The 18,740-nt window shown below is 40.8% G+C and overlaps 1 protein-coding gene across 1 annotated transcript in view; it reads right to left on the bottom strand.

Moving 5' to 3' along the window:
• The window catches only part of LOC126108452 (serine/threonine-protein kinase Pink1, mitochondrial), a 109,385-nt gene that overhangs the window by 47,662 nt on the left and 42,983 nt on the right, over positions 1-18,740 (bottom strand). Inside the window, exons 4-5 of the mRNA XM_049913664.1 lie at positions 8,690-8,869; positions 5,709-5,831 (exon numbers count right to left, since the gene is read on the bottom strand). Coding sequence (XP_049769621.1) covers positions 5,709-5,831; positions 8,690-8,869 — 303 coding nt within the window. The remainder of the gene's footprint in view (positions 1-5,708; positions 5,832-8,689; positions 8,870-18,740) is intronic.

The raw sequence follows: 18,740 nt of genomic DNA, 5'->3' as shown, positions 1-18,740 counted from the left end.
TCGGTATAGAAGCAGTTGGCTCTGTGCGGTGTTAGAGTGTGAGTATGTGCCTTTACTGCAGTGACAATGCCACACAGAACACAGTTATCTTGAGATGGTGTGTCCAAGGAAATGGGCCTCTCTAATCGTCAAATCCCCAGTAAGTTTAAGGGGGGTAGGATGTCAAACGGGCTGACTTGGAGCAGGAGAGGCACCACAGGACATTTTAATTTCCACTATCTACACTTTTACAAGTAAATTCATGAAACTTTGTCAGCATGACCGGGAAGGATTCATGATTCACACTCATAGGCAGTGGAAGTTCAAAAACATAACAAATTAATTTCTTTACATGTGAAATTTCATCATTTTTTCGCTTACTGTTGGCTGCATTTATTGTTATAGGTACACTTTTCTTCATAAGTAAGAGAGATCCTTAGATGAATTTTGCACACCATACAAAACATACATACAGGTGTTGAAACTATAAAATTTCTTTAATTTATGAAAAAATGAATGAGCTGTTACATTTTAAACATCATGTTTAGAAAAAAGACTCAAATTTTATAATTAATTATCTCAATTCTTACCACAGTTTTTAATAGAGTTTCTTACACCTGTAAGTACGATTTGTATGCTGTGCAAAATTCATCGAAGAATCTCTCTTACTTATGAAAAAAAGTGTACCTATAACAACAAATGCAGCCAATAGTAAGTGAAAAAATGATGTAATTTCATATGTAAAAATATTTATTTGGTAATGTTTTTGAACTTCCACTGCTATAAGAGTGAATCCTGAATCCTTCCTAGTCATGCTGACAAAATTTTATGAATTTATTTCTAAAAGTATAGACAGGGGAAATTAAAATGTCCTGTGGTGCCTCTCCTGCACCAAGTCAGCCCGTTTGACGTCCTACCCCCCTTAACTGTTAAAATACAGTGATCAATAATTTTATTTTATTTGGTACACAATATGGACAGAATGTAAAATATGGGCTAAGTAGAAAAGTCTTTGAGACGTCAAAACAGTTCCTTTTGCACAAAGCGAGCACTGCAAACTGTTATGCTTCTCAACTTACTGCTGATATATAGTTGTAAGGAACTGGTAGATGTGTGACAAATTTTATCGAATGAGAAACACCTTGCATTCAAGAAACAACAGCAGACACCAAGCATAAATAGGCTATATTGGGGTTTGCTGAAAAACATATGCCATGGACTTCAAAATGGGGTAGAGCGAGCTTCAGTGACAAGTAGCAGTATAATTTAGACGGGCCAGATGGATTTCAATATTGTTGGCACAATCTGAGAACAGAGCAGGAGGTAAGAATCAGCAGAAATTTTGGTGTTGGAAGTTACGATTCAGACTGCCTCCTGCCTCCTGCCTCCCTGTGGCGGAGGATCGGGATGAAGTGAGAGCACGATCTAGTTCCCACATAGTAAAGGCAGCATTGTAGTGCTCACGATTCTGGGAAGAGAAGGATATTGCCCGAGCCACCTCCGCTCGAGGAAAGCAGGGTAATAGTGGGAATACCTTCAAATTTCCGCAAAAAGGCGGCTCGAGGTGTTGGACAATAGGGTCCACCATGACATCGTCTGCAACTGTCAGGCTGGAAATTGGGGAACGGATCTCGGTCCCAGAGAGCCGTCCGAGATTGCCCCACACGACAGAGGAGGGAGTGGAACTGTTAAAAGAAATAGTGAATGAAATCCAGCTAGCTTGTTTCGCTATCTCAAATAACACGACACTGTGAACACATCTGTTTACAATGAATGCAGTTTGCCATCGTAGGATGACAGTTAAAAATGCAGAGAGCACATCTCCACGTGTGAATTGCGTTGCAGAACGCCTCAGTCCACCGTGCGACCGGGACACGGCGTGGTAAAGAGGAAGTGCGGGGAGTTGAACGTCCTGCAGCACATTTGTATGGTAGTCCACCTGGTCTTCACAACTGGAGAAATTGTGTTGATCGAAGGTCACCGGGGAGGACTAAAGCCACCAGTCAGCAATAGTAAGCTGCCATTTGGGTATACATGCAGGTGGGGATCACCAAACATAAAGAACACTGGAAATGGTCGCTCGGATATGTGTCAGAGAGAACGGACCATTCGAGACGATGGGCAGTGCAGAAGAATACGTCCAAATGGGAATAGGTGTGCAAGGAGTCTGAAAGGAATGTGGGTGCTCCCGAATTAAGGTATCTCCAAGTTGATTAAGAATGTCAGCATAGAAGGCACTTCTCTGACAGGTTCTGGGAGAACCCCAAAGGGGACGGTAAGCATTAAAGTCACCGAGCAGCAGGAATGGGCGAGGCAGCTGCCCGATAAGCTGGAGGAACCCTGCCCCGGTGACATCATATTACGGAGGGACATAAATAGTACAAAGGAAAAAGTTAGGTGAGGAAGGAAACGGCAAACTCCGACAGCTCGAAGATGAGTACTCGAGGAGACGGGTCAACTACGAATGTCATACCGTACGAGCAGCACGGTTCCCCCTCAAGATTGAATGCCGGACTCAGGGAGAAAGTGAAAACGGACCGGGAAGAAATGCAAAGGCTCAAAGCGGTCTTGAGAATGCAATTTTTTGTTTCCTGAAGGCGGAGTAGAAGGGGATGCTGCAATTCTAAAAGCAGCCATAAATCCGCTTTGGCGGAGAGATGGTCGCGAACACCCCACTGGAGGAGAGTCACGCCGAGGAAAAAACAAAGGGGTGTTTCCTCGGCGACTGCCGAGTGCCAGTGTGTGAAGACTCGCAGCTACAGGGCCCAGAGGCATGAAGATCCAGCTCTGTGGGGTCAACAGAAGCACCAGCAGAGTCCGGCACAGAAAAACAGTCGAGTTGGCGAAGGAGAAGATTGTTTGCCTTTGTTGGACTTCTTTGAACCTTTCCAGTTAGCAGAGGAAGACTCAGGTGTCGGCTGGAGGGATGTAGGAAGTCTCCACAGGAGTACTCCTGTCCTTTACTGCCAGCCAGTTGTGTAATTGGTGACTTCGCCCCTCAAGGCGGGAGTTTGATGGCTCGTTGCACAGCTGGATGAGGGGACGGTGATGCTACCTTGACACTGGGTGACTTCACAACCACAGGGCTGAATTTGAGGCCGCACGTCTGTCTGGCCACGTCCTTCACGGAGCGAGATGTGTACCAAGAACAGTACTGTAAGTGCCAGACGGTAGAACGCAGGCTTTGCGACTAGCCGATAACTTGCGAGCTACCGGGTAAGGAAGTTTTTCTATTACCTGGATCTCCTGGACAGCACACTCAATGAGATACGTGGGACAATCTCGAGAGGCAGCGGCACGGTCGGCATTGCAGTTGACATAGCGGGGGAAGGAGGTGGACAATCTCCCTCGTGCGCATCCCTACCTCAGGTTACACATTTGGCCACGTGTCAACAAAACAGTCTGGTGTGGTTGAAATGAGGACACTGGTAGCAGTGCATCAGGGTCGAAATGTACTGTCGGACTGTGATAACTTCGTAGCCCATTTTGATCTCGGACGGGAGCTCCACTCTATTAAAGGTGAGAAAAAGACTGCTCGAGGCCACTAAGGAGGAATCCACCTTTTTTCATCAGCCGATCGATGGCAATGACACCCGCTCAGAGGTGTATATTTGTATTTCATACTCCGTCAGTCTGTCGAGCTGCCTAGTGTAAATAACACCGCGGGAAGAATTCGGAGTTCTCTGGGTCTCGACACAAACAGGATAGCCGAGGAGACGCGAGAATCGGAAGTACTCTCCAAAACCGAAGCACCATTCCGTAAACGAGAGCAGGATTTCACAGGGCCAGCAACTCCATCAATGCCTTTCTGAATAATAAACGGATGTACCATTGTGAAGGACTGACTGTTTTCAGTACGTGAAACCATAGAAAACTGTGGTGCAGCTCAAAGGGCCCGAATTGTTAGCACCATTTCGTTTCGCAGACGTCGCTCGTGAAGACGATCGGCTCGGCGAGAAAATTTCCCGCGATTGCCAGCATCTCCGATGGCACACTCCTTCCAACTGGGGGCCCCTTCACTAGGTGGTGCACCCACCTCAGATGACTGTTCACACCTCAGGTCACACCTCCCGAACACCCGACAGGGGGACGAATCGACAGTTTGGAAGGTAGCAGCTCAGGCAATTACCCCTCCATGGGCCCAGCCTGTACTGGGGAGTACATGCGAACGCTACCTATCGTGTTACCCAGCCACCTGTTAAGCATCAGACTCGTGGACCAGTCTTCAGAGGTGCACAGGGAGGAAGAACGAAAAGAGGAACATCAAACACTGATGTGGAGGACGGATAGGACAAGGTAAACAGAGTGGAAACGGGAATGAAGAACAGTGGTGAGACTGTTCTTATGTCAGCGACAGACAGTGCGGAACATTCCCAATAACACCCCAGATGTGTTCCCCGAGAGAGGGGAAAAAGAACAGCAAGAGGATACACATGCAGCACGGAAGGGAAAAGACGCTGCAAAGGATGGGGTCCCGTCGCAGCCGAGCACGAACCCGTCAAAGGGTGGCGAGCCCCCTGGGGTATACGGTTGTTTGATCGGGCAGCAGATTTCTAGGAGGATGCTACTCAAAAGCTAATTGTGCAATACAGTAAGTGCCTTATATTGCTGGGAATTGAGCAGAAGAATAGACTGAAAGTACATGCTTTCACGGAAAAATAAAAATGCTGAAAAAAATATACTCGCTTTATCTTTATATCTAAATGTTTGTTACTTAACACCTTTTATATCAAACAAATGTGCCAGTAACATTTTAAAAATGGCTAGCCTTTGGGTTTCTAAGTGGTTGGACCTCTAGATTTTAACGATGGTACCAGTTTTGCTCGTTCCTCCAAGAGCTTCAAAGGTGCACATCAAAAATTGATCAGATATGTACAACAGGTAACTGAGGTATAAAACCTCTTAAAATAATAACTTCCTGCCATAAATTTAATGCCAAGATTCACACTAACATTGCAAAATAATACATCACCATCAACCTGCCCCCCTCCCCCCTAAACTAAGAAGAAATCCCCAAGGAATGTGGTCGTAAGCACTTCCTTAAAATTTTGTTTATGTCATGAAGTGTTTAAAATGCCCACTGTCCACAGTAATACACATTTTCAGTCACTGGTTCAGGACAAATTGAAGACATATCTTTGATATTGCTGCACATGTTGTAAGAATGAGGTATTTTAAATCCTGATGTCATTGAAACCTGTGTACAGACTTCATCTTTGAGTTTACTTCCCAGAGAACAGTCCAGTGATGTCACATCAGGCATACGCGCAGGACAATTGACAACGCTTTCACATCCTATTCGGCAACCGGGAAAGAGCCGGTTCAGTAATAGGCCGAGCACACATCTCGCTAGTACCACCCACAACTATGTATTTCAAGTGGTAGAACTCTAGCATTTCAGTCCAAATTGTGTGTACCTTCACTGTGATGAAGACTGATCACATTTATCTCCAATACCACAACAAATGTTCTCATTCCACTGCCACACAGCGCTGTTTCTCCAGCATTCGACTTTAATACTCTTTAGAGATCAACATTCACTCACCAATTACACAGAAAGGCAGACTTTTATGGATAAGCTGAGGCACTTTCTTTGTTAGTGGAATGTTAGACACATTAGGTATAGTGGATTAGCTATTTTTGGTGATTAAAGAGTTTAATCCACGAGATAATTTAGTTTGCCTGCACATTTTTAGCAATTCCACCCAGTGTCGACTCTGGCAACACACCTGTGTGCTACTCCGTGGCGAGTCATGTGCGTGACGGCTTCCAGGAGCTGGGTCAGCAGCAGCGTCGCCTCCCTCACTGACGGGCTGTGCTGCTCCAGATACTGCTTCATGCTCGTGTCGTACCTGCAACACGATGTCTCTCTCTGTACATCTGCTCAGCATTATATTAATTCTCAGCACCGGCATCTGTGTTCGGCAGGGGGAAGCCTTCACAATGCGCCCATTACGAGGGCAGTCCAATAAGTACTCGTGCCTGAAACAGATATCGTCACAAAAGTAGGTCGGTGTTACCATGTGCGGCATTCGTTTTACCTCGCTGTAATAACAGTGAGAATGTACAATAACAGTGACGATTCATAAGTTAGCCTGGATTTAGCTGTCGTTTCAGTTAAGGATGTAGGTTTCAAAGATGTGAGAAAGTTCAGTATCAGTATCAGTGACTAAAAAAAAAAAAAGTGTGAATTTCTAAGGGATCTGCTGAGGTCATCAGTCCCTAATTAGTGTTTCACTTCTTTTCTCTCTAATGAGAAAACAGATAATGAAATAAAACAATAAAACTGGACAGGTGATGACAGGAGTTGTGCACTGAGGGTTCCGTACAAACTTAATTACATATATAGACAGTTCATCCATTCCAGGGATCAAGGATTTGGCAAATTTTGTCTATTAACAACTTTGACACTGGCAAGATATTGGTTCCAAGGATACCGAGACCTTTAAGAATGTTCTAATTTCAAGTTTGAAATTGGAAAACAAATGACAAAATGGTTGAAATGGTTCTGAGCACTATGGGGCTTAACATCTTAGGTCATCAGTCCCCTAGAACTTATAACTACTTAAACCTAACTAACCTAAGGACATCACACACATCCATGCCCGAGGCAGGACTCGAACCTGCAACCGTAACAGTCCCGCGGTTCCAAACTGCAGCGCTTAGAACCGCACGGCCACTGCAGCCGGCCAAAAAATGACAAAGGATATATTTTTTCGTATATTATAGTTACAAATTAACGATTTTAGGATTTTTTTCTTTGGTCATATTGTGAAACCCTGCAGCTAGCCAAATTTCACGATTCTAGGTCAACAGGAAGTACCCTGAGCCACACTTTTTTTTGGGTCACTGAGTTTGCAATAATCAAAACATGTTACACAAAAGGCTGCATCTTTTGATTGCATTCACTTAGAAACTAATGTTTATTAAACCATCAAGGAACCATAGAGCTTTGTATGTGATATACATTTCAACTTTATACATTTGCCCATTCCAGAGAAAATGGGGCCTTAATAGATTAGATTAGATTAGATTAGATTTACTTTCAATAGACGGATCAACAGTCAGTCTCGGGAGTAGGAGGTGGAGAATCGTGCGATACAATGGCAAACTAATGATTTCTTTACTTATTCCTTTGGATAGTGTGAAATATTGCTTCTTGCCAAATTTCATCATTCTAGGTCATCGGTGAGTACCTGTACGTTTTAACGACACTTCGCAAGTATCAAAATATGTGACATAACTGGATGTATCTTTTGACTGCATTGACTTAGAAACTGAAATTTATTCTACTGCCACAGGACCACAGACCTTAGTATGTGACATATTTTAACTTTATACGCCTACCTGTTCCTAAGAAATAGGGTTCTGAACAGTCAGATGAACAGACGGACGGACGGACGGACAGACGGACGGACGGACAGACAGACACACAGACAGACAACAAAGCACCCCTACAAGGGTTCCATTTTTACCGACTGAGTTACGGAACACTACAAATGGAAATTTGATGCTGTTAATGGTGAGCCTTCACATCAGTAACAACAATTAGATATTATTTCTATGAATTTAAACAAGGCTACACATTCGTTTCTGACATGACTACACGTCCATTTTTGATGAGGATTGCCTGGGATGCCCAGTAGTTGCAGTTATTGAAAAAGGGCACACAATTCTTATCAACTGTGAAACAAAAGTGTACGAAGTCGCTGAGGCCACAGTTGTGTTTACAGAGACATAAGACAACATTTTCACAGTAAGCTGGTGGAGGACGAGTTGTTAGCCTGCAGGGTATTATGACTGCCAATCTGGAAGCTGTTTCTGAAGCAATTTCAGTAATATCCAAAGGACTCTGCGTGGTTGTTGCTGTCAGTGGGACGTGAATTCCTCCACATAGTACAGAAATCAAACACCAATCAAAAGCAGTGGGTTACTTCTCTTACAAAGGCTGATAATTGTTATGCAGAGGGCATGACACTCTTTAGACTTCATACACAAAGCAAGGGTTTTCTGACTGAATTCATGGAATATGGATCCACAATTACACCTGATGTGCAAAATGCTCATCAAACAAACAATGCCATTCAAACTAGACAGCACAGTTAACTATTGTCTAGGATAGTCCTCTGTGACAGTCCTTTTGCTCCCCCCCCCCCCCCCCCCCTCCCAACCACTGCCTGTACCAAGAATTACACTAAGCGTTTCTTTTGGGAGCTTTCTGACCCTGCATCCTACAGTCTTCACATCACAACAAGCATCTAATGTCTCTCCCTGTACACGAAACGGCAGCTAGGCATCTGACAGTGTGAAGACAATGAAGATCTCGAGACCGCTGTTGTCAATTGCTTCAATCCTCAGTCAAAACTGACGTTTGATGACACTGAAGTGATATTCAAATATTGTCTCTGTAGGCAAAGGGTTATTGTTAAGAGGATCCAACTTCCCATCCATCATCCAATTTCCCATTTATCTCCTCACACCTTTTCCCATTCAAAAGCAAAAAAGGGAATCACTAATCTAATTTTTCCGTTGTCATTGCACTCACTTCTTCAACCCCTCTGTGTACGAGTTCGATTAGCATTTCACTTCTTTACTGCTGGCTGGGAATACACATGAAATGAAAGAAATTTGTTCTCTCTACTTCTCAAATACACCTTGTAATAATAGCATCTTAAACTACGTCATGCTGCTGACTTAATTAACCACTTACCTTTTCATAAGCAAGAACAAACTCATGTTCCTTCCCGAACCTTCTGGATTCAGCCTCGATGGGAGGGCATCCGGGTACATAGCCAGTGAGCCGGGTAGAAATGGCACACGGTCTGCAAATAGCCCCAGGATTTCCACAATGTTCGGATGTGGAGGTAGGCGACGTACACGACTGGCCAACCTAAACGACAGCAAGCAAAATGGCATATTTCACACTTACACCTTACTGGAATTACAAGAAGGTGACAGAAATGTGAGAGACTAACAACAACACAACAATAGTAAAATTCTTTCTGGAATTCCAATTGTTTTCGAGTACACTCTCTTTACACCTTAATTAGCTTCTCACAATATTATGGACTTCCTCAACAAAAGTGAAGATCTCCAAGTACCTAGGTTTACAGTCGAGTACAGCGCACATTTAATTTCCACAATATTTCGACAACTTCCTCGAGGTGTATACACGGAAAAAATAAATAAATAAATAAAAATAAAATAAAATAAAAATAAATTAATTAATTAATTCCCCGGATATCCCATTTTAAAAAGAATACTTTTTCCCGGGCAAAAATACACTCTTTCCATGCCAAGTGACAGTAGGTTTTCCATAGATTTTTCCATTGGAACTGTAAAACTTAACTTATCAGTCCTTTTAATGGTTAATGTTTCATATACTGGCGTAGAACTAACACCCCCCCTCCTCCCCCCCCCGCCCCCCCCCCCAAAAGAGATGATGATTAGCGTTAATTTGGGGGAGGGGGGAGGGGGGGGGGGGGGGGAGAGCAGAGAAGTTTTGGAAAGATGTGCAGCAAAATATACGCTGCATATTTTCGTACACGAAAGTATAAATTTGAATTCCACCAAACACAGCACGTTGGTTTCCGCAGTGCTGAAACCGAGGTTGCGATGTCCTTTTGTACGCCAGTAACATCTCATGTCACGTGATCTCGTCAGCCAATGATAGCAGATATTCAGAGCATAGGACACGTGCTATAGTCAGCCAGTAGCAAGATCACTGCTACATAGTGCAAACACACAAAGAGGAAAAGTTAATGGTTTACATTAATATACACAGTACAGCTATATGAAAAGCTAAGCTTTCACATATAATATTGTTATCCAAGATTAATAAGCTTCAAGAGAAGCTAAGCTTACACATGTAATATTAATCTTTTTTTGCATGTGCTATACTTTAAGATACATCACACAAATGTGCCAGTAGATTTAAAAAATGACATAAATGTCTGGTCTTCTGGGCTCGAAATTCTTGTAAGTGGCTGGTCCTCAAAGTGTTCAGTTTTAAATGCTCTTGTGATTTAAGAAACTCATCCCACTTTCTCACACTTAACATAATTCATCTTGCGTAAAAAGAAATTTACTTTGAAAGTAACGCTTTTCAAACCACCGTTCATTATACTATCCCGAGATTGTTAGAAATAGGTTCGAAATTTAGCAGTTGCCAAAGAGCGCTAGAAAACAGACATTATTGCATTATTGCAGCTGCAGTGGTGTAGGAAGCCCGCATGTTCGTATGTATAAAGCACTAATAAAGCTTACATTACGCAATATAAGAAACAGGTCATCAGAGGATACTCCAAGAGCATCGGAATTTTGTAAAACATACTAAAATGCATAATTCGGCTCAAAGTGCATGTTGTCTTTTTTTTCCAGATTCACAATGAAATAGGTCTCATCTGACGTTAAGCTTTTCAGTGTAGTTTTTGGGATGTAATTTTTTTTTAAGTATCAGTACTGTAAAATGTTCATAGACATGTGTAAAGTCCTAAGAAGCAAGGGAAACTAATTCATTGTGATAGGGGTGACACAGAAAAAATTCAAACTGAAAATCAAAAGTTTAGGTACCAAACAAAGGATGCACGTGAAATAACTAAAAGCAAAAATGATCTATTGATGCACTGGAATATAAATGGCTTAGGGGCAGAACTACCAAATTGTAAATTCTCAAAAATCGACGAACTAAAAATTCTGCTTTCAGAATCTGCCTAAATGAACACTGGTTAACAGAAGATAGTATAAAAGTACTAAATAATATTAATAATTTTAAGGTAGCTGCTAGCTTTTGTAGAATAAGCAAATCTCGTGGAGGCTCGTGCTTTCTTGTCAATTCTTCCATTAAGTTATACAGTAAGAGATAGTTTTAATTATTTAAATGAAGAGAGCGTGTTTGAAAGTTGCTCTGTAGAACTGAGTGATCTGAATACACTGGTTATAGCAATCTACAGAATTCCTGGATGTGCGGTAACAAAAGTGTTTTTAACCAAATTCGAATGCCTCCTGGAAAAACTCCAGAAAGAAAGAAAGAAAAAAGTTGTTATAGCAGCAGACTTCAACTTAAATGTCTTAGTTGAAAGCAATGATTCCGCAAAATTTCGTGACTTAATTCAGAAATCTGGTTTCAAGCTAAATTTTTCTGAAGGCACTAGGGAAAACAGCAGATCAGTGACCTGAATTGATAGTATTATTACTAACGACAAATTTGACAGTGGAAATAAGCACAAATACTGCTTAGACTTGGGTATTTCAGATCACTCAGCTCTGTTCATTGAGCTCCCAAAAGCAAATAACCTAAAGCCTCCAGAAGTGTGTATAAAAAGGGATCTCAGTAAAAGTAAAATGGATTTATTCCGCAGTAAATTAAGTATAATAATCTGGCCTGTAGACTACAATAGTTCAAGCTCGATAAACTATGACAAATTCTTAAATTGTTTCTTAGAGGTATTTAATGAATCATTTCCTCGTAGATATAAGCAAAAGAAAGTTAATGGTAAACTCAAATGGATTACAACAGGAATAAAGATCTCTAGTGCCAGAAAGAGAGAGCTCCACAATGAGTTAAAATCAAACAGAAATCCAGATTTTGTTATTTATGTCAAACAGTATAAAGCTGTATTTAGGAAAGTTGTAGCGGCAGCTAAAAAAAATGGCAAATAATAAATTCATACGAGAACACAGAAATAAGACAAAAGCAGTGTGGTCAGTTGTTCAGTCTGAACTAGGAGCCAAAGTACAAATTCATGAGATTTTGAAAATTAGACACGAAAATGAAATTATAGTAAACCCTGTTCAGATGTCAAGTTGTTTCAATGAATTCTTCCTAAACGTAGTAAGATCGGATGTGGATATGACATTCTATCAGGGCATCACAAATTTGGAAAACATCCAGAACACATCTTTTAAACAATTTGAAAAAATAACCCAAAGGGATGTGGAAAAGGAAATATTGTCTCTAAAAAACAAAACCTCACATGGGTGGGATGAAATAACAACATCTGTAATCAAGTATGTGTACGATATTATTTCCCAACCATTGTCAACTATTATAAATCAATCTTATGAACAGGGATGCTTTCCAGAGGTATTGAAATATGGTGAGATCAAACCTCTATTCAAGAAAGGATCGACAGAAGATATGGGGAATTACCACCCTATCTCTCTCTTGCCGGTCTTCTCTAAAGTGTTTGAAAAGATTGCAGCAAAACAAATTAATAACGTTCTGACTGTAAATGATATAATTTTTAAAAACCAGTTCGGATTCCAACAGGGTAAAAGCACTGCGAATGCTATAAATGAGTTCATCCAAAAAATTTGCTCCACGTTAGATAAAGGTAGAAAGGTCACAGGTATTTTCTGTGATCTGACTAAAGCTTTTGATTCAGTGAATCATGCATTACTCCTCCACAAATTACAGATGTATGGAATCAGAGACATGCTTTAAAATGGTTTAGCTCTTACCTGTCAGGTAGGAAACAAAGAGTAATTTTAACTTCAAATGGAACCAATTATTCATCAGACTGGAAAACAGTTCCCCAAGGAGTCCCACAAGGTTTGATATTGGGTCCCTATCTGTTTCTTTTTTACGTAAATGACCTACCACTTGCTATGATGTTCATTCAGTCTTATTTGCTGATGATACATCAGTTCTAATTGAAAATGAGGTATCTGAAAATATTCCAGAAAAAGCCAAAAATACTTTAGAAAAACTTGAATCTTGGTTCTATCAAAATGGACTAAAACTAAATGTAACTAAAACCAAAATGATGCAATTTGAAGCTAAATCAGTAGAAAGGAGTGAAATAAAGATAACTTGCAAGGATCAGGATATCACAGAATCAAACCACGTGAAGTTCTTAGGCCTAAATCTTGGCAAAAATTTAAATTGGAAGGTACACATAGACTACTTGGCAAATAAACTGAACAACTTAGCATTTGCAATGTGTATTTTGTCAGGTGCCACAAACATGGATACCAGAAAGATAGTTTATCACTGCTACTTTGAGTCAGTTATTCGTTGTGGCATAATCTTCTGGGGAAATTCAGCAAATGTCACTAGGCTCCTAGTATTACAAAAGAAAGTAATTAGAAACATGTGTGTTGCAAAAAAACGGGAATCCTGTCGACCACTGTTAAAAAATTTAAAAGTACTATCTATCCCGTCACTTTACATATATGAGATGATGGTGTTCATATATAGAAATCAACATACACTAGACAATTTCCGTTTTGACCACAACTACAGCACTCGCCACAGAGATAACTTCAAACTTCCAACACATTGTTTAAAACTTTATGCCCAAACGCCAGAGTATATGGGGTTAAAAATTTTCAATAAAATAAAAGGCAGTAATATATTTAAAATGGAGATTGGTTCACTGAAAAGATTGCTCTTTACTCTCCTAATGGAAAAGTGTTATTATTCTGTCGATGAATTCATTGAGGACAGCTTCACAATCTGAACACAGGGATTGTAATACATTTATTATTTTATGTACATGTGTAGCTGTAACTTAGAAATGTAAAATATAATGTAAACATTTGTATTTTTCTTAAAAAAGTGAAAAAAGTTTCTTTTGTAAACCTTGACATGTCTCCTGTACATCAAATCAAATGATTTGAAAATTGTATGTAATGAGATGAATAAACCACATAACACATAACATATCTCATATTTGGTTCTTTATTGTGGCATAATGCCATACACGGCAGAGGATGAAAATGTGCATTTGAAATTCAGCGAATAGTTGGGACTAGCCAAAACTGTGGAATGAAACACTTCATTTCAGGTAAATTGATAGCTTCAGTGAAAAGATTAATAAAGCCAAATTTCTTTAGCAAACTGACAAAAATAATTTCAATGTTCTGCAAGGCAATTAATGCTTGACTGCTAGTAACTTGGAAATAAAATAAAATCAGAAAACTGAAACTAATAATATATTTTTGCCCTCTGTAATTATGTGAATGTATTTTAATTCTCTTGATAGCTCCCGGCCACAGAAATCCATTTCGTTTTCATTTGACGTGGGAGCTGTAAACGAAGAGGAAACTGCAAAATTACTACGCAAACACGGGTCACGTGGAGTCTAACCCCTCCCCACTACACTTCAGACAACTCTGGGCATGTGCGAATCGACAGCTAGGGCTCACGAGAAAGTCAACAAAGGTTGTTTTTTTTTCTTTTAATTCTTGTGCAATATTAGAACTGTGATCAAATTACTATACTAATTTTTTATGTGATTTAGGACCCAAAGCAATCGTGATATGTGCTTTTACCTCAGCCCATTTATGAGTAGTTAAACCCAGGTGCAAGTGTATTTCCCATTTGCAGACATTAAACAATGTGTTCCGACTTCACATGCTACAACAGCAATGATCTCGCAAGAAGTGGATACCGATGTTTTAGAAGTTTTTATACGCCGGGTACAGCCTGCTACCACTAGATGTCGGGCACATCCAGAGGTGTAAGACATATTCTAATAAATACAGGGTGTTACAAAAAGGTACGGCCAAACTTTCAGGAAACATTCCTCACACACAAATAAAGAAAAGATGTTATGTGGACATGTGTCCGGAAACGCTTCATTTCCATGTTAGAGCTCATTTTAGTTTCGACAGTATGTACTGCACTTCCTCGATTCACTGCCAGTTGGCCCAATTGAAGGAAGGTAATGTTGACTTCGGTGCTTCTGTTGACATGCGACTCATTGCTCTACAGTACTAGCATCAAGCACATCAATACGTAGCATCGACAGGTTAGTGTTCATTACGAACGTGGTTTTGCAGTCAGTGCAATGTTTACAAATGCGGAGTTGGCAGATGCCCATTTGATGTATGGATTAGCACGGGGAAATAGCCGTGGTGCCGCGGTAAGTTTGTATCGAGACAGATTGCCAGAACGAAGGTGTCCCGACAGGAAGACATTCGGAGCAATTGATCGGCATCTTAGGGAGCATGAACATTCCAGCCTACGACTCGTGACTGGGGAAGACCTAGAACGACGAGGACACCTGCAACGGACGAGGCAATTCTTCGTGCAGTTGACGATAACCCTAATGTCAGCGTCAGAGAAGTTGCTGCTGTACAAGGTAACGTTGACCACGTCACTGTATGGAGAGTGCTACAGGAGAACCAGTTGTTTCCGTACCGTGTACAGCGTGTGCAGGCACCATCAGCAGCTGATTGGCCTCCACGGGTACACTTCTGCGAATGGTTCAGCCGACAATGTGTCAATCCTCATTTCAGTGCAAATGTTCTCTTTACGGATGAGGCTTCATTCCAGCGTGATCAAATTGTAAATTTTCACATACAACAATTGTGGGCTGACGAGAATCTGTACGCAATTGTGCAATCACGTCATCAACACAGATTTTCTGTGAACGTTTGAGCAGGCATTGTTGATGATGTCTTCATTGGGCCCCATATTTTTTCACCTACGCTCAATGGAGCACGTTATGATTTCATACGGGATACTCTACCTGTGCTGCTAGAACATGTGCCTTTACAAGTACGACACAACATGTGGTTCATGCACGATGGAGCTCCTGCACATTTCAGTCTAATTGTTCGTACGCTTCTCAACAACGGATTCGGTGACCGACGGATTGGTAGAGGCGGACCAATTCCGTGGCCTCCACACTCTCCTGACCTCAACCCTCTTGACTTTCATTTATGGGGGCATCCGAAAGCTCTCGTCTACGCAACCCCGGTACCAAATGTAGAGACTCTTTGTGCTCGTATTGTGGACAGTTGTGATACAATACGCCGTTCTCCAGGGCTGCATCAGCGCATCAGGGATTACGTGTGACAGAGGGTGGATGCATGTATCCTCGCTAACGGAGGACATTTTGAACATTTCCTGTAACAAAGTGTTTGAAGTCAATTGGTACGATTTGTTGCTGTGTGTTTCCATTCCATGATTAGATTTGAAGAGAAGTAATAAAATGAGCTCTAACATGGAAAGTAAGCGTATTCGGACACATGTCCACATAACATATTTTCTTTTTTGTGTGTGAGGAATGTTTCCTGAAAGTTTCGCCGTACCTTTTTGTAACACACTGTATAGTAAATCCACTATGTATGCTTCTCAAATTCCACAACAGAAATATTTTCCCACGTCTGCTGGAGAAACTACTTTAGTGGTAAGCATACTTCCCAACTTCCCATGGCCCTAAAAATTATATTTCACAACAATCACAAACTGCAACATACTAAAACAGATGCCAAGAGCTTACGTAAGTGGTACAATGTATTCCAATAAATGCAGCGATGAAATACGATTACGGGTAAGTATAATCCCCAGGGCCGGCGACAGGATTAAGACACTGGAATACATTCCACGGTACTACAGTGTGCTCCAGAAGGTAAAACTGTAGGGGAAGATAGAGCTTAGAATACATCCAACAAATAAACAGGTGCTACTCTAAGACCAAGAGGTTGACACAAGAGAGGAATCTGTGGCTGTCCATGTCAAATCAGTCAGAAGACTAATGGGCAGACAGGGGAGAAGGGAGGGGGGAGTAAGGCCAAGAGGGAGGAGCAGCATCTGTGGAGCACTGGGAGTTGCTGCAGTTGTGTGTCAAAACTGGTACAGAACAAATCATTATTACAGGGTGCATATGCGGACAAGGAGAAAAAAATCCCGGATTTTTCCTGGTTAAAAATACTCTTTTTCCTCAGGTGAAAGTACATTGTTACACATTAAATGACAATATGCTTTCCCTCAGAACAGTAAAAATTATCAATCCTTTGAATGGTAAATGTTTTATACACTGTAATGTAGAAAAAATACCAACGCGTTTTGGAAAGATCTCCGATAAGCGGTGTCATGTACACTGCATATTTTCATATTATGAAAGTGTAAATACAAATTACATCAAACACAGCACTGTAAGTACTAAAACAGAGAGGACTGTGACACACTTTTGTCAGCCAATCATAGCCCATGTCACACGGCACGCTGTCACGCTCATGGAAAGCAGTTCACTGTTATTTACAATCGGCGGACACGTGGGTGTGCACTGTGCTTTCTTTGCAACTTTAGTTTTATTTTGGTGTTATTCTCTTGTTTATGTTACACTGCTGCAGTATTATTCTGCATTAGTGAGCTACAGTAAAATTCTTCCTTAGAGAATCAGTTTTTACAAGCCAAAATTACGGAAACTTAGCTGAAAACTTAAAACAATGAACAATTCCTGAATTTCTAAAATGATGTCCAGGTTTTTCCCATATTTTTCCCAAATGACAAAATTCCCCAGTTTCTACTGAATTATTCACTAGAAGCTATATAAAAGTGGTTTATTTTCAATTTCTTTTCATTTACTGAAATAATTATAGCAGAAATGTAAGATTTCTATTTGGCCATGCCCAACAGAATTCACATCTACAGTTTTTCAGTTCACAACTGATATATATTCTGTCATTAAGATCTTTTCTCTAACTATGAACTGCAAGCTGCTCAAAAGGCAATGTATCAAAGCTCTCACAATTCCACGTTATCAGTTTTTCCAGTCTGCGTGCCCAAACAAAGGACTGTGGAACAATGGCCTTCCCTATGACATGGTACCACATCTGATAGCTTTGTTCTCTTCAGAGGAGGAACTCAGGAGTGTCTCATCGATAACTGGGACGGTCCGCTATCAGCTCATGTCGCCAGAAATTCTGGAGCAACAGCAGATTTCCAAGGAGACAGTAAACAAAGCTTCAGGTGTCACAATTCAAAACCAATCCACAGCAACTCCAGAATACACTTTTCCTTCACGATGCTTATCACTGTGTCACAGGTCTCTATAGTGATAACATTCTTGGCAAGAGAGAGAACTGAAAGACAATGCCATGATTCACCACTAAATGTAAAGTAACAAAACATCATCTATACATTTTATAGCGTATTTATTACTGGTAAAGAGGTGGAAGAAATTCTGTCAAATATAAGGAACTGAATCTGATCATGTGCTCCCATAATACTTTAAACAACAACATACTTTTCACCAGTATGAGTTGCTCTTTAAAAAATAAATAAATAAATACATAAAAACTACATTTACTACCAGTTTTAATTGGATAGATCACAAGGCCCCGTACAGATGATGCACGGCAATTATACAGTCCATGGAACATTTTAAAATAACTCGGTATAAGCAAATGACTACATATAACCAATTAAATGATACAGTACACTAAAGCCAAACTCTTGAAGTGGCTTTTTTTTTTTAATTGTGCTGGTAAGTTAGTTTGGAAAACTGGATGCCACTGTCCATAGTTAGCGAAAACTGTGACAAATCTGCAAGAAAGCGTTTTGGGGTTAGAATTTGCTCGCTGTCAATTGGCAGTGAGTGTGCAAAGAGCATTCTGTGGCAAATCATACAGTGCACCATCAGTTTACAACAGCATAGTGGAATGGCACAAGAAATTTGATGAGGACAGTCATCTGTGAGATTAAAAACATTTGGGCCAATCAGGCATGTCAAAACAGACAGTGAACTGTGTTAAGGATGGAACACTGTATAGTCCCACAAAGTAAACCTATGAAGCTAGCGGAGACCCTCTGCTAACAGTCTGCAAAATCCTCCATAATGAATTAAGAGTGACATTGAAAAATTTACACCATCTGCAAGCTTAAACAGTGACAGCAAATTCCACTGTCTGCACTGATATGCTTGAACCATCTTAAAATGACAACTTGATGAGCAAATTAATCATCAGGCACAAAGCCAATTTTCATCTTTTGGGAAAGGTCAACCAACACAACACACACATAT

The sequence above is a fragment of the Schistocerca cancellata genome, chromosome 11 (genome assembly GCF_023864275.1).
Source record: "Schistocerca cancellata isolate TAMUIC-IGC-003103 chromosome 11, iqSchCanc2.1, whole genome shotgun sequence".
Lineage (NCBI taxonomy): Eukaryota > Metazoa > Arthropoda > Insecta > Orthoptera > Acrididae > Schistocerca > Schistocerca cancellata.
This window is presented reverse-complemented; position numbering and strand designations above follow the sequence as displayed.